The sequence below is a fragment of the Chlamydomonas reinhardtii genome, chromosome 9, assembly GCF_000002595.2.
Source record: "Chlamydomonas reinhardtii strain CC-503 cw92 mt+ chromosome 9, whole genome shotgun sequence".
Taxonomy (NCBI): Eukaryota; Viridiplantae; Chlorophyta; class Chlorophyceae; order Chlamydomonadales; family Chlamydomonadaceae; genus Chlamydomonas; species Chlamydomonas reinhardtii.
In genome coordinates this window covers 2,705,123-2,725,882 of record NC_057012.1, presented here as the reverse complement: position 1 = coordinate 2,725,882, position 20,760 = coordinate 2,705,123, and the positions used below count along the sequence as shown (strand labels likewise).

Here is a 20,760-nt window from a genome sequence, read left to right as displayed (position 1 = left end):
CGTGGGCCGGTCCCTGGACGGGTGTGGGGAACCGCACAGCGGTCCGCGCCCGTCCGTCTCAGCTGTCAGCTGTACGCCACTGCATCGTCGCCAGCCTCGCCGCGGCACATGGGGGCGGGATCCATGCAGCGGCGCCCATACTTACCACGCTTGGCCGGCGCCAGTACATACTACCAGTACAGCTCGCCCGGTGCAGCCGCCGTTCAGCCCTCTAATCAGCCCGGCCCCAGCTAGGCAGCCACCCTGCTTCACTTGCTCGGCAGCTTTGCCCGGCATCGGCTACTGACATCCGCCACGCCGCTTCTTTCTTCTCCCGTTTCTTTCCGCTTGCCCACGCATATGCTCCATGGGCGCCCGCGGATGCCTGGCTCCGTTCCAGGTGGGTGCATTTTGTGGGTTTCGCGTTGTCGCGGCGAATGGCAGCAGCCTAGTTGCGAGCTGGAACGCGTCCGCCCCTGCAAGCGGCAGCAGTCTCCACGACACTCGGACTCCGTTTGGCGTGCCGAATGCGGAGCAGCGTGGAGCGCGCACCGGTGTCTCGTCTCGAAGGTAACAAGTAACCGCATTGCCGCTGACACTAACTTCTTTCGTGATGTTTATTGCTAGCCTGGAGCTCGCGACGGCGTCTTGCATTCGCATTCACTCGCAAGCACTTCGTTAATATGGCAGGGAGGGTGGCAGCTAGTGGGAGGGAGCGACCGAGCGTGGATGCCACCCTACGCAGACCTATTGCCCCTTGCCCCATTGCCCGCGCCCCATCAAGCCACATCCCCAGCGTACACTGAAATGGTCCGGTGCTAATTACAGAAAGTGAACTCAGATCCCCACCTGGGCTGTCCCTGCTTGTCGTCATCAGCAATGCATTCCTGCCAAAATTGCCTCATAACACTGCCGCCTCCCCTGTCTCCCGTCCATCACTTGCACGTGGCGTAGATGCCGCCTGGCGCCGGCGGCGTTGTTGTCTGATGACTTCAAGCAAGTAATATGACGACAGCAGTCAAGGGCACGGCAACCCACACAGCAGCAGCTCGCATATCACACTTGGCCCGACCTTGCCCAACATGGCATTATCGGCGGCAGTCAACGGACATTCTTGTCCCTCAGCAACGCCACCACGGTTCCTCCCCTGAGCTCTACTGCCCGTTACCTTCAGCTCCGCTGCCCACACGACACCAGCCCGCGGCGGGACACTACCAGATTCGCGCGTGCACGAGCTGCTTGTTGGCCAGCATGTACTTTGCCTGCCACTCGGACCGCTGCGTCGGCGGCCCGGGCGCGGTCGGGTCCCTGCCAGGCAACCACCTGTGCGCGTATGAATGGCGGATAGCGGGTGGGGGGGGGGGCGGACGAGCACGCAGTTGGTTGGTAGATGTTTCTTGTCGGCAGGGTCGCCGCATACGAGCCTGCGGGCCACCTGTTGCGCTGCCTGCCGCCCGCCGCCGCCCGCATCACATATTATTCACATTGGTGCACGCAGGCGCAGGCGCTGCAACGACCCAGCCGTTGGAAGCACTCGCTCGCTCACCCGTGCAGCTCGTTCGAGTAGAGGACGTGGTAGGGGTCCTCGCGGTCCTGCGGCCTGCACGCCCGCGGCAAACACACGAAGACTAAGGTCAGGGAACCCCTGAATACGGTATGAAACCTGAAAGGCGTGGGCGGTACGTGCGCAGCAGCGCGGTCGGTTGCTGGTGCACGGGCCGGCGCCATTGCCGCAAACAGACAGTTGTGTGCAGGTTGTCAAAAGCACGTAGCACGTGCACGCATTTCTAGCTCCCCTGGTTTGGGTTGCAACGGATTGCCGCCACGGATTCCTGCTGACACTCCCCCGGGCGGCATCTGTGCACCCATGCGCCGCACACCTGGTGCGCCGGATGATGTGCCAGGGGATGTAGGTGTCCTCGATCATGTAGTAGCAGTTCTGAGCGCCCACCTGCGCGGACAGATGCCGCATGGGGGCATAAGAGTGTGCCAGTCGGAACTAGTGGCATACGGCACACGGTATGTGCGCGCGCGTATGCACAATCGGCAAAGGCGTGACGCCTTGCCCAGTTCGTCCGTTGCAACCCCTAACCCCAGGCGCACGCGCTCACGCCGACACAACGAGCAGGAACTTGCACCCAAGCGCGACGCCTGGACACACAGAGGACTCAAGGCATCCACCGATATATGAGTGCATGACTCACCGCATATGGGTAGGGCACGGCCGAGTTGCCCATAGTGGACACGTAATCCCGGATCTCATCATCCTCGGTTGTGAAGCTGTATGCCTCCATGCCCACGAATATGTACTTGCACCCGCCCAACCCGATCAACACTGAGCTGCCGCCATAGTACCTTTTGGGAGCCGGCAGGTAGGGTCAGGGAACACAAGTGCGTACCGTAACGATGTAGGGGAATGCCAGTCTGTCAGCTGCCACCACGTTGGGAGCGGGCAATTGCTTACACGCGCATTCGTGCCCGAAAGTACCATTACATACGAGCACGACACGACGTTAGCGACATAAGTTGACCAGTAGGGGAATGCCTAGCTGCGAACATGGGTTTTCCCATGTACGAGACTGCCCCTGTGTGGTGTTTGGCGTTGAGCACTCACCAGACCTCCTTTTTGGCAGACGGCCGGCCCTCCCGCCGCGCCTCCTTGTCCAGCACCCGCCACTCCTCCTCCTTCTCCAGCGCCGCCTCGGTGCGCTCTGCTGGGTCCAACCCAATCCACAACTTCTCGAACTTGTACGACTTGAACACGCTGCCCGTGGTCCGGGGATCCCACGTCGCATGGTCTTCCACGTTGTCGGAATTGGTGATGCAAACTGTCGCGACGCCGCGAGGAACCGAGATCCGCACGGTGAAGGGCCGGCCGCCGTTGTCGACAACCACCACAATGTGGTCCGCGTCTTCGTATGAGACCGGCTCGATGTCCACAGCGCCCTCGCCCTTCTCCGTGCCACTGGCGCCTGCGCTAGCTGCGCCGCCCGCGCCGCCGGCATGGGTGCCCAGGATCAGCCATGGGGGCACCTTGTCCGCTTGCACAGATGCCCCCGCCTCCGCCGCCGGCGACAACGCATCCGCCTGCTTTTGCCTCTGCAGCTCCTCAAGCCATTCCAGTGCGCCCGGCGGCCGCAGCCGCAGGCGTGCAGCCGCCAGTGCGTCCGGCCAGTCCACCGGGCAGCCCTGCCAAGATGACGGGCCGCGGCAAGACGTCGTTCTCTTTGCGGGATACGTTGCTGAATTCAGGCCGTAAAGACAAGTCATGAGCGCTCAGCCGTCAGCATTCTGGCATGCGCGTTGAGGCCTGTTCAGCCCCTAAACACACACACATACATATGATCAGCTCACCTGGTCTACCAGCCAGCGAAGAATGGGCAGCGGCACGCCCCAGGCCAGGGCGCCCGTCAGCGCCTCCGCCGGCAGCGGGCAGCCCACACGCTTCAGGCAGTCCAGCATAAGCTGGTCGGCGCGCTTGGCGGCGCGCACGTACGGCTCGCCGTCCGCCTGCTGTACAGATGCACGCACGCGGGCAGCAGGGCGGCGGGCAGGCAGGTAGCAACAGCGGTGTGCGATGGGACAGTGGCAAGGCAGGTTGGTAAAGTCCCATAGTGTAGGTAGCAACAGCGGTGCGTGTGAGCGCGCTCTTTGCAGGCTGAAGCTTAAGGCGGTTGTGGCGACGTCCCCGTTTGCCGGAGCATTGAAGCGCCGCCTAGATCGCAGGTCGTGCACGTTATGCACGAATGCAGATCATCGTACGCAGTGCCTGCCGGCCGCTGGGGGACACGGTTTATAAGCAGGCCTGGTGGCAAAGCGATGAGGTGCAATCCTCACCAGGAAGGGCACCTGCGCCTCGCTTGCAAGCCATTCCATGATCTCCTCATTGCCCAGGTCCGCAGCCGACACCCATGCCTCCTCCACGCTAGCCACCGGGTCCTTGCGCCTTTTTGGCGCACCGGCCGGCGGGTCCTCCGCAGACCAGCCCTGCGGTGACGCACACACGGAACGTCAAAGCTAATTACAAAAGGCGTGGGTGGCTTGGTGCAAGGCACGAGCGTTGGGGCCCGTGCGGCGCCTTGCGGCGCTGTCCCGTGCGGCGCTATCCGTTTGCGGTACGTGCTTCCCCACGGTGCTTCCCGGTGATACAATTAATGTCAGGACGTACCTTGGCCAGCAGCCAGCGCAGAAGCGGCAGCGAGCCGCTTGTCAGTGCGTCTGCAAAGACTTCACTGGTTAGAGCAATCTTCCTGTGGCGGGAGCATTAATAGGAGGCAGCGCACAGGCACGAGGAACCCTGCTGTGGAAAGGCGCGTGCCGCGTCGCAACGAGCGCTTTTCGCGCGCGCCAAAACCCTGGCCCCTCCTCGTTTTCCTGGTCTGCGCCTGTGAGCGCCGACGCACGGCAGTCAACCCACCCATTAGATATATCACCCGTGGAACTTCGCGACCTCACCAGCTGTTGGCCGTCTCTGAGTCCTGGCCGCCCTTCTCCGCGAACTCCTCCACCAGCCACCGCACGCCCTCCAGGCGGCCGGCGGAGGCCAGCACCTTGAGCGCCTCAGGGCCCAGGATGCGGCAATTGTGCGGCGCGGCCAGCAGCGCCTGCACGATGTCCATGTGGCCGCCCTTGATCGCCGCCCGCGTCGAGGCGTAGTTGTAGGTCAGGCCAGGCACCTGTATTCGCAGTTTGGCGGCATGGGTAGAGTAGCCCAGGACGCAGGCCAGGGCGCGTTGCGAAAGCGCGGAGTGGAGGCTGCTCCGGGCCCTTGAGCATGGTACTCCAGGAAATGCAGTGCCGGCTACAGCTTGACCAAAGAGGCCACACAATGGCATGGGGCAGTGCGTAATTGCGGAATGCTGACGCAACATCCTCCAGCAGCCCCGTCACAAGCACGGCGCCGTCGTCACCCCTCCCCCGCACTTCCACAACTCCCACCTCCGCCACGAGCTTCTGCGCCACCTCCCACTGCCCTTGCTCGAGCAACTTGTTCAAGTCGTCCATCGACACCGCCAGCTGCACCGGCCGCTCCGGGCTTCATAGATCAGGAACAGGAGGGATAGCAATTGAAAGTAAGGTACAGCGCATCGAGGAGAGGATGCGCTCAATCATTCATATTATCGGCAGGTGTTTCAACAGGACGTAAGCATTGAACAACAGATGTGCCGCATTCTGGTTGGTGGGGGCAACCACCGTTGGTCACACGGACAGCAGTTAAAGCGGTGCTCACCTGCAGAGCCAAGGCACACGCGTGGCCACGTCCGGAGCCAGTATGGCCCGGTTGAGAAGCAGCAGGGTCCGTGGAGCTGCCTGTTGTTGCTGCACCGCCTGCGGCGGTTGCGGCTGTGCGGCCTGCTGCTGTGCGGCCTGCTGCTGCTGTTGCAGCTTGCGCTGTAGCAGGAAGTCCACCTTGGCCTGTCCGATGGGTTGACGCCGACAGCGGGGCCAAGGGCAATGTTAGCACTGCATGCCTCGCTCTCACCCCGTCTACCTACTGCATCAACGCAGTCATCCAACCCATCCACCATAACAAAAAGCCAACCGGCTGCCAAGCGCGCACAGCAGCCCACACCCCCAACTCCGGACACACCCACGCACCCAGCCACCTGCCAGCCCGGCGTTGTGCTGCCGGCCGCCGCAATGATGGCCTGGTTCAACTGCCTCTCGTCCAGCTGCCGCCGGGGGTCGGGCTCGACGTCATCCACCCACGTGCGCACGAACGACTGCAAGGTGTCCGCGTCCGCGCCCTCAGCCAGCGCCTCCAGGATGCGGGCAAGCGTGCTGCCATCAGGCCCGCGCAGCGGAGGCGGCTCCGCCGCACCCACCTGCAGGGCAGGGCCGCCACGGCCCCGTCCTCGCGTTGCGCGCGGCGGCGCCGTCTCCAGCGCCGGCACCAGGCCTGCGAAGAGCGACTCAAAGAGGTTGATGTGGCCGGCGGCAGCTGCCACGCACGCCGCCGCCTCAAGGGAATCGGCCGCCTCCCGCGGGCTGAGGCCCGAAATGACAGGCGTCTCCGCGAGCAACCAGTCAACGGCGGCGGCACCACCCGCCTTGGCCGCAGCCTGCAGCGCGGTGGTATCAAGGGGGCAACCGGCACCCTGCAGCCACTTCAAAGTGTCGAGCTGGGAGGCCTCGGCGGCGGCCGCAGTCGTGTCCGCACCCCAGGGGCATCTCGCGTGCTCATGCAGGTACTGCACGGCTGCCAGCTTGCCAGCGGCCGCAGCGGCCGAGATGACCTGCATGGCAAGTACAGATGGCAACGTTGCTTGCGCGTGGGGTGCGTGGAGTGCGTGCACGCTTGGCCAGCAGTGACGAGCAGTGCCTCATAGGCACACCTTGACAGTGGGCGCGCAGCGCACGACCTCCAGGGCCACTTGGAGGTTAGCGACCTCGCCGCTGGCCGCCGTGAGTGAGAGCAGCTTGATGCGGTCGACGTATGAGAGGCTGTACATGGCACCGGGGGCAGCCCACTTGTCCGCGAAGACCTTGGCGGGAACCGGCTCCGACAAGTGCACCGTGGCGTGGGCCTTGGGGCCGAGAGCCTGCCGCGTCACATGCGACACGCCTCGAAGCCCAACTGCGACGTCATTTGCTGAAGCTAGCGACGCTATTGTCTCCACCAGAGCTGGCGTGTTTAGAACGCGCTCAGCAACGGGCCCGGACATGTCGGTTCACGGCCGGGCACCGAGCGGGTCTTCGACTCAGGGTTGCACGAGAGTTAAGATGAGTGCTTTCAAAGTACTGTGGATATAGCAGGAATAATGTGACCATTCAAGATGTCAAAACCGAGTCACATCAATTAGCGCAAGTTCACACAACGAAACTGGAGCAATTCTGAACACTTAGGACATCGCTTACACTACACTTATCAAAGAATCAGAACATCTGACACAATATGTCAAGGACGCCCTCGACTGTCGTCTGATGGGGCAAGCAGAGCGCCAGTCCGAATGCACCCGCACGTCAGCCCACCATCGTTCCAATTGCAGGCTCCCTTATCACAATCGCCAGCCCTGCGATATTCCAGTGTGACGCAAGCCCCGACGCTGCATCGGCCCGACATACGCCACCACACCATGTCAACTGCATTCCAGCACCCCTGTTCCAGACCTTGGCGGCATCCCCGTGCTTGCAAGTGTCGATCCTGGCATACCCTAACGGTGCCCCCCGGGTGCCTGCCGCTGCCACAGCGCCCTGGCGTCTCCTCTCAGGCCCCGTGACCCATCAGTAGCATCACCTCAAGTCCCGAACCCACCAACTCGCACCCAAGACCGAGAGTCTGTGCACACGATCCATGCCATCACTAGCGCACGCTGCATGCATTATGCCGTACTGCGCTTTGCCTTTTTCGTCGGCTGCACCTCCTGCTCCTGTCGTCGTTTCCCGGCGGCTTTCCGACCGTCGCCTCCTTTGCCCTTCCCCGTCACGCCCGCGCTCTGAGCCGCCGCCTTGTTCTCCTTCTCAGCCGCATCGTCATGAGACTCATGGCCTTGGCGCTTCGCTGTCCAAGGGCATTACCGAGCAGCAAGGGTGCGAAACTAGACTCAGCTGGAGCTGCCGGTGCCAACGGGAACGCCCGCCACTCTGCAATCCCCCAAAGGCATGCCTAATCAGGCAACGCATGCGGGCTGGCCCTCCTCCGCCAAACCACACCACGCCCGGACAGACCACGCAACACGCCGAGCTCACCACCTACCCTTCGGCTTGGCGCTGCCTTGCTGGTCGCTCCCTCTCGCCGTGTCCTTGCTCTTGGCCTTCTTCACGCCGCCCTTGGCCCCGCTTCCGCCACCGCCGGTCTTCTTGGCCCGCGGCTTCGCCTCCTCCGCCTCGTCACTGACGTCCATTGACTCCTCATCACTGCCGTCCGCCTCCACCTCCTCCATGTCCGCGTCGCTGCCATCGTCCTCGTCATCCTCCACAACCACCACACGACCCTTCTTGCCGCCGGCCTTCTTGCTGCCGCCCCCCGACTGCTGCTTGGCCACCACGCGCTGACGCGCCGCCTCAAACTCCTCATCAGTGGGCTCCGAGAGCGGCTGCGGTCAACGAGGGCCCAGAGGCAGCAGCACGTGAGCAACAGCAAGTGCGCCACCGGTGCACGGCGGAGGTGCAATGAGGAAGGTCCCGCTGAGTGGTGCGCCTTCATGCCGGGGCTCTGAGGGCTGTGGACATGATCTCACCTCGCCGCCCTTGGCGTTGCTGCTCTTGCCCTTGCCGCCCTTGCCAGCACCCGTGCCGCCGCCGCCGTACTTGGCAGCGAGCGAGTCGAAGAAATTGTTGGCAGCCGCCGCGCGCTGCAGTTTGCAGAAATGATTGTTTGCCATATGCGCTTGTGTTGTTTACAAATGCACAAACCGAACACGGCATGAGGAGTCGAGCGCACCTTGGCTTGGATGGCGGCGACCAGCGCGTTGCTGGGCCCGGCGCCGGCACCACTGCCGCTCGCCCCCGCGCCGCTGGCGCTGCGCACGCGCGCGGCTGGACGCGGTTTGGCGGCGACCTGCTTGGCCCAGCTGGTGTACGGCTTGTAGCGCTCCACCTCGCCTGCCCCGCCACACGTGTTAACACAAATGTGGCGAGTGCACAGCAATGGATGCCAACCATGTAAGCAACACGCTAATGGCAGCTTGCCCAGCGGCCACGTTGCTGTCGCACCTTACCGCTCAACACCTGCCCCGTTCCCGACCCCGTCCCTGTCCATGGCCTCAAGTGCCCTAGCCGCGCCTCGGCCTCTGGCGCGCCGTTGGCAGCGCACCCCGCCCATCCCTAGCCCCGCTCGTGGCAGCCTGCAGGCCCCAATCTCACCCACCCCAGCCCGCGGGCTCCTGTGCTCACCCGCCTGGATGGCGGCGTTGATGACGTCCATGAGTCGATGCGAGTCCACGTCGGGGTCGGAGCACATGAGGTGGTCGAACACATCGCTCATGCGGCCACGGAACTGGGTGTAATAGCGCAGCAGGTCGGAGCGCTCCTCCTCACCGCCCTGATAGCGCGCCTGCAGGGGCAGGTTCGGTACCGCACGTGTGAAGGATAGCAATGGCTGGCCGGTTGCCAAGGGCCAAGAGGCTGGCAGCGGGCGGTGTTAGCAGGCGGTGTTTGGGTGCTACGCCGTCGTGCCTCCCTTGTACAGCATGGCCGCGCGCCCCAGTGTGCTGCTGCTCCTATACACGCCGCGTCAAGAGGTCTGGCATAATCACGTATTTTGTCCCGGCTTACCGTAAAGTCGTCAATATCGTCTGTCTTGATTCCGAACATGGCCCGGAAGTAGTCCACCAGGCCGTCGAAGCCCGCACCAGCCAGGTCATCGTCGTCGGTGGACCCGGTGTCGTCATACACTTTCCGCCTGGGATACAACGGGTTTTGTCAATAACACAACATGTGATGGCGATTGCAAGCAGGGAAGCTCGACTGGCTTTCGTTTTGTGCACGCGTTGACATGGCACGGCCCGGCCAGTCCCATCGTGGCCCGGACCTTGGCCCAGACAACCCACGCAGGCAGCAATTACCCAGCACTCCACTCCATACTCACTTCTCTTCGTCCCCAAGGATCGCATAGACCTTCTGCAGCAACTGAAACTTTGCCTTGGCATCCTGCGGAGGCCCATGCGGCCGGTGTTAGGTTCTGCCCAGCTCCCGCCTGGTCGGTGCCAACCTACCTCATTGTCAGGGTTCTTATCCGGATGCAGCTGCAGCGCGCGCTGGCGGTAGGCCTTCTTTATCTCAGCCTGCGTTGCCGTTTTCTCCACGCCCAGAACCTGCATGCCATGCCGAACGGTGAGGTCCTTGGAGCTTAAATTCAAAAGATATACCGCCATACATGCGGTCATGTCTTGCACAGACAGGAAATTGAGGTAAAACACAAGGGCGCGGCTGTTACCTCGTAAAGGCTTTGGTCTGGCATTGTTATTGCTATTTTCTTAGGTTATGACTATGCTACTTTCATGTCCAGAATCGGTCTTCTGCGACTCCGCGAGTGCGCCCAACCCGGATCCAAAATGATATCGATGATTGGCGGTACCCGGGCTCTGCAGATTCGCCCCACCACGCTCTGCTTCAATTATAGATATTTTATGAATTCCAACTTGTGTGCACAAATCATTGAAAGTTAGGCGCAGTCTACCGGAAAGACCACTAGCTATTTATAAGATAGACTCTGCATGCATGCCTGCCTATGGGGACTGGACGCAGCACTGTTAGTGGAGGCCATGAGCGATGAGTGGTTGCCCGGAGCGCCTAAGCTGTTGCGCTGACCACCATTCTGTAACTGATTTATTGTAAGCAGCACAGTATGCTGCTTCGTAGGGTGGCTGGGCACAAATGCGGAGCGCTTTGGCCAGCAAGCACCCAAGCAGTGCACTGAGGCGCTAAGCCAGCCCCGATGCCGGCAACATTTTTTGGAAGGTAAAAATTGTGAGAATATTGCGATCCAGTCTACCAGAGGGCGTACAGCAACTTTAGCGTTGGTCCTGTGTCTGTGGCCGTTTTCTCGGATTTTAAGCGCCAAATGTCCCTGCACTTTGTTCACACATATGCAGGTGCTTTGGCTTGCCCCAGGCGCAGCGCCGCTCATCAGACAGTGGTAAGATGAGTCATCGCCACCGACTTAAAGTGGCAGCCCTTGTGCGCGGCCTGCCCTTTGACAAGGACCTGAGTGCACAGCGTCCATGATGTTTGTGTGTGTGGTTCTGTGTGTGCAGGAAGTGTTGGCAGCCCTGACCAGGGGTATGCCGCCGCAGACAGCGCAACGGGTGCGGCGTGGTGTCACCCGGCCGGCCGTATCATCACGGCGGCGACAACTCCCTCGTCGGTGCCTGCTCCCACGCTAGCGCCTGCGTTCACCACCACCCCTGCGCAGCCACTGCCGCCTCATGTCGTTTCCGAATCCGTGAGCAGCGCCAGTGGCTTCGTGCCGCAGAGGTTGGAGTGTGGTGGGCTGGGCAACACAGCGGCCGGCACGTCCACAAACACCGCAACCACCTCAACCACAGCTCGGGTGCTAGCGGCGGTGGGGGCATCGAGCGCATCTGCGGACCCGCCCGGTCATGCGCAAGGCCACGGGCTGCAGGGGCAGGGGCAGGGGCAGTCCCAACAGACAGACACGGAAACGGACCGCTCGCGCTCACCGTGCAACACGTCACGGACGGCATCCCAGCGGCGGCAGGGCGATGATCTGGACCCGCGTATCCGTATACCCTTTCAGGAAATCACATTCTTTAAGGTGGGCTGACGGGTGACGAGACTGTTGGAAGCTGCAAGTCCACACTCGTGTACAAAACTCATCGGCCTGTTCACTTGCCACTTTACAACAGCGTGTCTCATTCTCCCGAAGTCTCCAGCCCTGCCACGCCCGACCTTGTTTCACGAACTAGTTGCTCCGCCCACCGGCCTGGCCTACGTCTTCGCACCTGACACAGGTGATTGGCAAGGGCAGCTTCAAGACGGTGTACCGGGGCGCCTGGAACAACACGCACGTGGCGGTGGTGGCCATGCGGCGCGGCGGGCTGGTGGCTGAGGCCCGGCTGCTGCAGCGGCTGTCCACGCACCCCAACCTGGTGCAGCTGTACCGCTGGAGCGCGGACGAGAGCGGCAACGAGTACCTGGTGATGGAGCTGCTGCCGCTGGGCTCGCTGGACGCCGTGCTGCGCTGCATTGGGCGGCAGCTGCTGACGCAGACCAAGATGACGGTGGTGGAGCAGCTGGCGTCGGCGTGCCTGGAGCTGGCACACGAGGGGCTCATCCACGGGGACCTGGCGGCCAGGAACCTGCTGGTCAAGAGCCTGGAGCCGCCGCACGTCAAGCTGGCGGGTGAGACACGGGGGGGGAGGGGGCTATAAATACCAGCCCAAACTAAACCCAGTGCATGCAGTTGCCTGGGGTTTGCAGCAAGGCATAGCTGAGCAACTGGGTCGTAGTCTATCTGCATGACTGCTAACATTTGCGCCTGTGGAACGCCGCCACCGCGCAGATTTTGGCTTGTCTCGACCGGCGGCATTCCCGGGGCAGGAGTTGGGGGACGGACCCTCGTCCCTCGATGCCCCCATGCCTGCGGCACCTAACTCTGTTGTGCCGGTAGGTGGGCTTTCCCTCGGGTGCACTTACTTGGCAATCAGCTCGTGCACGATTGCGGCGCAAGCCAACACGGAATGGCCTGGCGCACACACTGACGTTCGGAACACGACCTCGCTGCACAGGCTCGCTGGGCTGCGCCCGAGGTTCTCGCGGGCGAGCCACCGTCGGAGGCCGCGGATGTATGGAGCTTCGGGATGGTGTGCTGGGAGGTGCGTGGCTGTCTCAAGGGGGCGGTGTGTGGGTCGGTGTGCATGGAAGGTGATGGACCAAGCCCCGCACGGCCCTTGCGTGACGTGCCTGGTATCCCAGTAGACTTCATATGCATGCCCCGACACCACCATGCGTACAGATATTCTCCAACGGAGCTGAGCCATACGCATCGCTCAGCAACCGCGAGGTAAGCCGGAGCTCGGTGCATGCCGGTGATGAGATTACCGTAACGCTACGCTTTTAAGGGTGTGTCATTCATATCCAAGGTTCGCTGCCTGCACCCATGCTCTCTGCTGTACGGAAGTCGCTGTACCACCTGCCAATTGGGTGTGCTGACACACACGCACGCACAGATCCTGAACGCGCTGCGCTCCGGGTACCGCCTGGAGCGGCCGCGCGGCTGCCCCCTGGAGCTGTGGGGCCTGGTGCAGAGCTGCTGGCGGGACGAGCCGCGCGAGCGACCCAGCTTCACCACCATCACCACCACCCTGCGGAACTGGCGCGAAGCCTACGTCAGCAGCCGCGTAGCCCTGCGGGGCGCGGCAGCTGCTTATCTTGGAGCTGTGGAGTCCGTCGCAATCTCCGGGGCTTCTGCAAGCCCTGCCGCGTCGCTGGCACCTGGCGGCCCCAAAGCAACTGCCATCGGGCAGCGCGCTGGCGTGCCGACGCCCACGGCTCTCGAACCCGCAAGCCCGCGCACCGTTGCGGCGGTGGCAGCCGCGAAGTCCGCAGCCGCCCGCATGCTCCTAAACACGGCAGGCGGGCTGCCAGTCGACGGCCGCGAGGCAACCAGTCGGGGCGGCAGCCGGGAGCCAGGGCTCGCCACCAGCAGCGTTGCAGCCAGTCCCCCAGTGGCCGCGGCGGCCAGCTACCCGGCACTTCCCTCTTCCGCGCCGCGCGTCGCGCGTGTGGTGCTTGGCGCACATGCGTCGGGCTTTCCCGTTCGCCCCGCCGAGCCAGCAGCCTCCGGCACCGGCGGGACTGGCGATGGTGTGGCCACACCCACCACGGCGCGCAACACAAACGCCATTGCCAGCTGCGTGATGCATACGCACATGTCCTTCGAGGTGGGCGAGCCGCCCATCATGCCGGCGTACACCAGCGGATCCAGCGCCGCCTTCACCTCAGCGGCCGTGTCGCGCGCGTCACGGGAGCTGCCCTTCAGCAACTCCGCCGGCGGCACCGGCGACAGCGGTGCCCATCCGGCGCTGGCCGCGAGCGCGGTCTCGGGCCAAGGCGTCCTGTCTATCCCGCAGCCCTACTTGCCACACCGCGACTCGCCCACGCATGTCAGCAGCTCCCGCGGTCCTGGCGGACCCACCGCAGCCATCAAGCGGCGCGGCACTTCCTCGACCGGCGAGCTGCAGCTGCAGAGTGCCGTCGCTGCTGCTGTTGCCACTGCTGCGACCGCAGGCACAGGTGCGAGCTCAGGCCCGACATTCGGACGCGGCAGTCGTGAGTCGCCTCTGGCCAGCGGTGCCGTGTCTTCTCGCGGCCAGGGGCCGGCGCACTACGGCCGGCGCATGGTGCGGAAGACGCACAGCAGCACCGCGGTGGCTGCGCCTTCGGCGGCCGTGGGCGCCGCGGGCGCTTCCGCAGGAGCGGCGGTGTCTGGAGGCGCGGCGGCGGGCACTGGCGGGCTGCCGGGTTGGCGGATGGCGGCGAGCCTGGAAGAGGTGGAGGCTCGATTGCCACCGAGCATGCAGCCTTCCAGCGGCGCACAGGTAAGGAGCTTAAATTGCTGCGTGGCGATAAGCAGGAAACCCGTCGCGCGATGGATGTTTGCTTCGCAGGGAGCCACTCAGAGACCCGGTCCCTTGCACGCTACCTCTCATCTCAAGCCGTGACCCCATTTGACGTGCCGTGCAGGCTTCCGGGAAACAGCCGCATGCGCCGATGGCAGCGACCTGCTGGGGATCTGCACCGGTGCCCTGCTCGACGCGTGAGCCGGAGGCGCTGCCGGCCGAGGTGGCGGCACGGTGGTTGCCTCCATCTACGAGCGCCACGGGCTCGCCAGCAGCCACCGGGGCTGCAGGGGGTGCGGGGGCCGAACCGCCACGGGCAGGTGATGCCAACACTCGCACCAACAGCAGCAGCACGGCGACGCCGCCGGGCAGGGGCGCCCTGGGACACAGCTCTGGGGCCGAGCTGGCGGGCGTGCCGGAGGAGGAGGACCCAGGGCACGCACAGCCGCGAGAACAAGCAAACTACGTGCCTGTGACTCTGGCGCAAAGCAGGCGGCGAGCGCAGAAGAGCCCGGCACGGGCTCCTAGCTTGGCGTCGCCTGCGGCACCCGTCCAGACGCAGAGGGCAGAGCCAGCTGCCCAGCCAGCTGTGCAGCAGCTGGCACAGCGCGCGAACACGCCCGCCCGTGGAGCCTCCTCCGCATCTCCGTACGTGCGCATCTCGGACCTAGCCACAGGACTCTCGCCGGGTGCCGAAGCGGCTCTGGCAGCCCTGCGCGCGGGCAGCACTACCCGCCTGGCTACGGCGGCCGGCCTCACCGCTGCCACGCCACCCGCCGCACTGGCCAGCACGGGTGCCGCCTCACGTGGGTTAGCCTCCATCACGACGTCACCGTCGTCCGCCCCACAGCCGCCCGCGCAGCTGGCAGCAGCGGCGACTATGCAGCCTCCAGCATCTGCGGGTGCTACAGTCCCTGGTGCCCATGCGGACATCGCGCCAGAGCCACTCGTCACAACGGCGCTGCCAGAGGCGGCCATGGTGGCGGTTGTCCACGTATTTCCAGCCCCTAGTGCCGCAGAGCCCTCAGCGGCGGCGGCGGCGGCCGGCCGCGGCCCGCAGCAACAGCTTTTACCAGTGCCGTCGGGTGTGCAGGTTGCAAGCGTGCCCTCAGAGGATCTCAGTCTGCGCATGATGATGCGACTTCCGTCGTCGGCGCTCCCACAACAACACCTTTATCAGCATCACAACAACTCGAGCAGCTCACAGCAGGCGGCGATTGCCATGACTGCACTCAACGACCACACCGCCGGCAGCTCCGACGGCCGAAGCTCCATTGCCTTCAGGGTTGCCGCGTCTTACGGCCACAGCGGCAGCGGCCGTGCTGCTGCCACGGCTGCCATGCTTGCCGCCGTTGCCGCCTCGGCCAACCTGCCCTCGTCCGGCAACCCCGGCGGCACGTTCATAGTGGGGACGCTGGCCTCTGCAGCCAGCTGCGGAACCGGGACCGGAACTGCGACCGCGACTGCGGCGCGTAGCGGCGGCGCTTCTGGGAGCGTCGCGGCGGCGTCGCTCATCCATCACGTGCTGCTCGGCACAGCCGACATGAGCGGCTTTGATTTGAGCGCCTTCCTAAACGACACCATGCTTTCGGCATCCGGTGTGCCTGCTGCGTCTGCGTCTGCCATGAGCAGCGGCACCCCTCTGGCAGCCGGCGCGCTGCCGATGAGTGGCGGCGGCCCCACGCTCACCACGTCCACGGTGGGTGGCATGGGGGGCACGGCGCCCCCGTCCCAGACCGTGCTGGGGACGGGCCCACAACTCGATCCGCACAACGCCTCACGCGGCCAGCTGCAGGCGCCCCAGGATCAGAGAGTTACACCTGATAGCGGTGCGCCCGCACGCGTGCAGCCCAGCTCAGCTTCCATCTCCCTAGCAGCGGGCATGGCGCAGTCACCCCGCCGCCGCGATGCTGACACGCGCGGCGCAGCGGACGCGGCAGCGGCTGAAGCAGTGGGAATTATTGCCGCAGCGGCTGAGGCGGTAACTTTGGCCGTCCTACCGGACGATGCAGCTGTAGATCGCGCGATGCCGGATCAGAGGCTAACCAGCGCCCAGGAGGTGAGGCAACAGGGGCAACAGCAACTGCCGCAACCGCGACAGCAAGTGTCGCATACAGCGCAGCAAGAGCCACAGGCGCAGCCTCAGACCGAGGTTCCACACCTGGCGCCACTGGACCTACAGCCTCGGGCGCTGCAGCTGGCGGTTCATCAGCAGCCGCTGTCATTGCTGCTGCCGCTCCAATCGCGTCGCGCTCGCCGTGGCAGCGGCAGCAGCCGCAGCAGCCGTGCCAGCTCGCAGCTGCACCATCCTGTGCCGCGCTGCGGCTCCGGCTGCCAGCCCCACTCGTTCCAACAGCAGCATCCACCGACACATGAGCAGCTGCCGCTGCAGCAGCAACAGCAGCCTATGCATTCGCACCTTCCGTCGGGCATGCACGGAGGCAGCGGCTATCTGCGCAATGCCGCCTCACAGACGGGCTCTTTGGTGCTGAGCAGTCGTGGCATGGACAGCACTGGTGTCAGCGGCACACATCTGCGGACGATGCCACCAGGCCTGGGCGCCGCTCCCGGCAGCCTCGGACCAGAGCCATCGCCGCCAGGCTCCGCGCACTCGGCCCGCTCCAATCGTTCCATGCAGTCAGCCCGGTGGTCGACGCGGTCTGGCAACGCGCTGCGGTCGGGTCAGGGCGGGCTGGCGCCTGGGTCGCACGGCAACGCCAATGGCGCTGCGGCGGGGTCCGGGTCCACTCCGCTGGCGACCAGCACCCATGAAATTATGGAGACCGCACACGACGGACGCAGCGCACGCGCCGGGGCTGGATTGCACAGTACCAGCCGAGCCGCGGTCAGCGGTGGGGCCAGTGGCGGTGGAGACAGCAGCTTCCGCCTGTTCAGCGGCATGACGGAATCACAAGCGCTGCAGGCGCTGCAGGCGGCGGCAGGCGAGCAGTTGATGTTGCTGCGTGGCAGCACCGACGTAGACCAGCGCCCCACAGGTGCGCTGCTTCCCGCTGACGGCAGCAGCGGCTGCGTCGGCAGCCTACCGTTTGTCCACCTGCCCCTGCCGCCGCAGTCGCCTCTCAATCGCCGCAGCTCAGGTTGTGGTCCCGGCCTGCTGCTCGGCCGGCCCGGCACAATCCTAGAAGATTATCCACTTGGCGTGCCGGCACTCCCCAACGTCGCCGGCGGCCCTGTAGAAGGCGCTGGCCCCCGCGGCGCCGTGCTTCGTGCGGGGTTGATGGTTGCACAGCTGCAGGAGAGCAACAGCGGCATGCTTGACACCAGTGTCGCGCTGTCGTCTAGCGCGGGGCTGGGCCCCGGCTCTGCCGCCGCTCCTGCGAGCCTGCGGAGCCTGCACAGCATCCTGCCCACCCACACACAGGAACTGCAGCTGCCGGTGCAGCCGGGAGCAGGTGACGCGGCTGGACCAGCAAACACGGCTGTCGGCACGGAGGCCGGCAGCCGGCGGCGCAGTCGTGAGCGCGAGCGGACAAATGGCGGCGGCGGCGGCAGCCGGCGCGGTGGCGGCAGCATGGGTGATACGGGCGGCAGCATCACACTCCAGCAGCTGCAGCACCAGCAACAGGTCTCAGGTGGCAGGCGGCTGCCAATGATGCGGGGCGGCGCGCTAGACGAGCTGGGCGGCTCGTTCCAGTCCCTGCTTCTTGGCTCCTCAGAGCCGCACACGTCCTACCTAAGCAGCACGGAACGCACCACTCCCAGCTATGGGACAACCGGCGCTGCGGCGGCGGGCGTGGCGGCTGTGGCGCAGGCGCTGGTGTGCAGCTCCGCGGCGACTGGTCTGACAGGTGGCACAGGCCTCACAGGTGGCACGGGCGGCACAGGCGGCACTGGGCCGGGTGTCCAAATGGAGTCGTCAGAGGCTGGCCAAGCGCATTCTGCACGCTCGGCGCCGCCACAGGAGGGCTCAGAGAGACTTGACTCGAGTCTGGAAGCCATGCCGGGCGAGCTGGAGGAGAGGACTGCAATCTTCAGGTGCGAGTGCGTGTGGCCCCCATTGTTGGTATTGTATGGCTGCATCAGCTGCGCCCTGCTTCTCTTGCGGAAGTTGCAGTAGTTTGGTTGATGGGCTAGACATAAAAATAAGCACTCGCAGGCACGTGATCGTCCTCACCGTGCCCTACCTTCTACCTGTGCGCAGGTTTACACAGACGCGGCTGTTGCAGGACCTGGGGCGTGAGCGAGACTGGTGAAGCACGGGCGGTTGGCCCTGAAAAAGGGGTCGCCCTCGTGGAATGGCAAATGCAAGTCTGGGGGTGGGGGTTGATCTCGTCACGTGCCGAAGGATCCGTATGCCAACTGTAGTTTGACCGTATAGTATGCTACAAAGCATAATGCCTGCCGCGTTAATGGCGAGAATTGCTTATAATGCATCATTTAATAAGCCTCTTGCGGACGATGCATGGTTACTGGCTGGGTTTAATATTGCTACTGCGCGTAAGCGGTTCCCGCAGTGCTGGGACCCCGTCCAATTGTTTAATGCTTCCAGCGCATGTTGCAATGTTACGCATGCCAGGTGATGTAGGTATATGCGTGCATTCTATGAGCAGCCGATGCCATAACCTGCGTCCACTTTGAAGGTGACGGGCTGGTGGCCTGGTGATCATGTGGGCTTAGCACCGCTGGTGGCGAATCATTGTATTATGTCGGGAGAAGCTATGCGGTTATTATACTACTGGTGAACCAATGATGGAATGTTGAAGGGATGCTCGTATGCTCAATTGCATGACGTCAACAGCATGGAGTATACGCTGTGTCGCAGCTGGGCTGGACGAACAGGTGTTAGGTGGGCGGCGAGAACTACAGCGCTTGACGGTGTGAACTCTTCAGGCGAGGATTTGGGGTTGCGGCGTAGACCGTTGCTCGAAGTTGTGGCGAAATGGAAGCTTGCTGTACAGGTCGATCTCCGAAGCCGGCTGCTGCAGGACCTCCACGTGGACACTGCAGCGGAGTCGACGAGCGGGCTTCGCCGGGGTACATCTGGGTAGTATGGACAGGCGCAGGCTGGGTAGTATGTGTTTGTTTGCAGCCGGTATATAGGTTAGGGGGCTACGCTGTGTTATGTGTCTTGACTTCTTGATGCACCTTCGGAAATCTGCCCTTGATATTTCCGTGCTCGAACTCGAATGCACGCATGGGCGCCGCCAATAAATGCATGGCTGGTGAGTGGGTCGTATTGAAATGCACGACGCTCGTGCCCACTTGCACCAAGTTGTCTGCGGGACATGTTGGTAGCCCAGCTAACCCCGGGAGATGCAGCATCTGAAGTAATGTGTGTTTGATGAGCACGAGTTGGCATGAGAGGCGTGCCAATTGTGTATTGCGTTCAAGCAGACGAGCGCATGAAGATGCTGATACGGTATGTAGTACAGCTATACACAGAAGCTGAGCCACGTCGCGACTGGACACGTTACCGTGCCTGGGCTGTGGAGTGAGGTGGAGCATGCGGATAGAGCTTCTCGCTCGGGGCCCGTGTGTGCAATTACCCAATGCGTATGGCCATGTCAGCTGCCGGAAGCTGCTGGGGGTGACGGAGCCAGGCCGACGGGGCCACCAGCACTGGAGTGTACTTGTATTCCCTCGCCTTGAAGGATTGTTTGATGGGACTATGGGAGGCAGAGCAGCGCGCCTGTATTTAAGGTTTGTTACTCATATACTCATACAGCACCACCGTCCCCTGGCTGGCTGCAATGTTACTTCACGGCGGAACTCAATCTCTGCGCCTCACTGCGCCCCATCTAGAGCTGACGCTTTCATACGTGTCATACAGGAGGAAGACCCGCTGACCCCCTCGACCTCACTTATAACAATCGTACCGTAGCTCTCTTCTTGGGGCCAAAATGAATCCCCCTGGTCAGTGCACGTATCCTGCACTTGCGGTAGCGCAACATGATGCAAACATGCTTGTAGTGCCAGAACAACTGAACAAGCGCATGTGCAGCAAGGGAAAGTCCGTTCCTGCGTCGTGGCAGGGCAATGCCAAGCACATGTATGTGCACTAGCATGCCAGGGCCGTCAACCAGATCCTTGGGATCATACGCTGGGAATAGGCTGCTGTTCCGTGTTAATAGCGTATCGATAGTTGGACACGACCGGTATGGAACACTGTCCTCGCGCCAGTCGGCTCTGGGCAACTACAAGGATGGAGTGCCGCGCGTGTCAAAGTCATGTGGAAGCGCTAGCTGACCTAGCTGATGAATGTCACAGTGGGATAGAGCCTGCGAAGAGGCGTTCATTGGCATTAAATAGATTCCTTTTTAATACGATTTTGTCAGTCGGTTGGTCCGGAGGAGGGCTCCCACACTCCCTCGGGTTTCGGGGAATGGGGTCCGGCATTGTGTTTCCTACCCCCCTGCCCCCGGGTGTCACCTTCCTCTGGACCGAGACAGCCTGCAGCCGTAGTCACAGCATGTTTCGCCAGCAGACTGGAAATTAGGCTTACGGCTCTGCGGGGTTTGCCCTACAGCGGGGATACAGGTAAGCTTTAGACCTTTAATGCCGTATGCGTGGACCATCTGAACGTGTTGGCCTTGCAACACCCATGGCTGCACCAGCCAGCTATTGTCTGTAGGCTGGCGAGAGCTACCTGCCATGCCGATACCTGTTCATTGTGTTACGGCAGCCCAGCACCGAGGGCTTCGCAGGATTCAAGGATGTTTCAGTAGCGCCGTGCTTTGCTATGCTCCCCAGCACTCACTCCACGCGAGTGCAGCCAACCACACGCCGCCGCCCCAGG

The 20,760-nt window shown here is 63.3% G+C and overlaps 3 protein-coding genes across 4 annotated transcripts; 1 reads left to right on the top strand and 2 right to left on the bottom strand.

Moving 5' to 3' along the window:
• Positions 1 to 789: 789 nt before the first annotated feature.
• On the bottom strand, positions 790 to 6,612 carry CHLRE_09g389500v5 (uncharacterized protein). Of its 2 annotated transcripts, none has more exons than XM_001694501.2 (13): positions 6,315 to 6,612; positions 5,586 to 6,215; positions 5,210 to 5,394; positions 4,918 to 5,014; positions 4,435 to 4,655; positions 4,148 to 4,229; positions 3,817 to 3,966; positions 3,334 to 3,492; positions 2,594 to 3,168; positions 2,184 to 2,334; positions 1,860 to 1,930; positions 1,526 to 1,579; positions 790 to 1,302 (listed from the first exon to the last, which is right to left on the bottom strand). In XM_001694501.2, exons 1-13 carry the CDS (start codon positions 6,429 to 6,431, stop codon positions 1,191 to 1,193), a joined length of 2,604 nt encoding a protein of 867 aa, XP_001694553.1. In that variant the 5' UTR covers positions 6,432 to 6,612; the 3' UTR covers positions 790 to 1,190. The 2 variants fall into 2 exon arrangements, with proteins under 2 accessions (XP_001694553.1, XP_042921021.1); XM_043065510.1 differs by having other exon boundaries at positions 3,334 to 3,489.
• Positions 6,613 to 6,670: 58 nt separating this feature from the next.
• Positions 6,671 to 10,122, bottom strand: CHLRE_09g389550v5 (uncharacterized protein). The gene is made up of 9 exons (XM_043065513.1): positions 9,857 to 10,122; positions 9,636 to 9,734; positions 9,509 to 9,570; positions 9,196 to 9,322; positions 8,815 to 8,974; positions 8,363 to 8,523; positions 8,160 to 8,273; positions 7,676 to 8,015; positions 6,671 to 7,480 (listed from the first exon to the last, which is right to left on the bottom strand). The coding sequence occupies exons 1-9, from the start codon at positions 9,878 to 9,880 to the stop codon at positions 7,302 to 7,304; spliced, it is 1,266 nt and encodes a 421-aa protein (XP_042921020.1). The 5' UTR covers positions 9,881 to 10,122; the 3' UTR covers positions 6,671 to 7,301.
• A 130-nt stretch (positions 10,123 to 10,252) lies between these two features.
• On the top strand, positions 10,253 to 20,298 carry CHLRE_09g389600v5 (uncharacterized protein). Its single transcript, XM_001694391.2, has 10 exons — positions 10,253 to 10,380; positions 10,515 to 10,558; positions 10,677 to 11,197; positions 11,394 to 11,784; positions 11,945 to 12,048; positions 12,171 to 12,257; positions 12,398 to 12,445; positions 12,612 to 13,982; positions 14,128 to 17,999; positions 18,166 to 20,298. The coding sequence occupies exons 1-10, from the start codon at positions 10,358 to 10,360 to the stop codon at positions 18,215 to 18,217; spliced, it is 6,513 nt and encodes a 2,170-aa protein (XP_001694443.2). The 5' UTR covers positions 10,253 to 10,357; the 3' UTR covers positions 18,218 to 20,298.
• The last annotated feature ends 462 nt before the right edge of the window (positions 20,299 to 20,760 follow it).

Coding starts and splice junctions, on each gene's coding strand:
- CHLRE_09g389600v5 (XM_001694391.2), top strand. CDS start 10,358: ATGCCGGCAACATTTTTTGGAAG. Junction 11,198..11,393: donor AGGAAATCACATTCTTTAAG/GTGGGCTGACGG, acceptor CACCTGACACAG/GTGATTGGCAAGGGCAGCTT. Junction 11,785..11,944: donor GCCGCACGTCAAGCTGGCGG/GTGAGACACGGG, acceptor GCCACCGCGCAG/ATTTTGGCTTGTCTCGACCG.
- CHLRE_09g389500v5 (XM_001694501.2), bottom strand. CDS start 6,431: ATGTACAGCCTCTCATACGTCGACCGCATCAAGCTGCTCTCACTCACG. Junction 1,931..2,183: donor CCGTGCCCTACCCATATGCG/GTGAGTCATGCA, acceptor CTGTCCGCGCAG/GTGGGCGCTCAGAACTGCTA. Junction 1,303..1,525: donor TACTCGAACGAGCTGCACGG/GTGAGCGAGCGA, acceptor ATACGCGCACAG/GTGGTTGCCTGGCAGGGACC.
- CHLRE_09g389550v5 (XM_043065513.1), bottom strand. CDS start 9,880: ATGCCAGACCAAAGCCTTTACGAG. Junction 9,735..9,856: donor CAGACCAAAGCCTTTACGAG/GTAACAGCCGCG, acceptor CATGGCATGCAG/GTTCTGGGCGTGGAGAAAAC. Junction 9,571..9,635: donor ATAAGAACCCTGACAATGAG/GTAGGTTGGCAC, acceptor GGGCCTCCGCAG/GATGCCAAGGCAAAGTTTCA.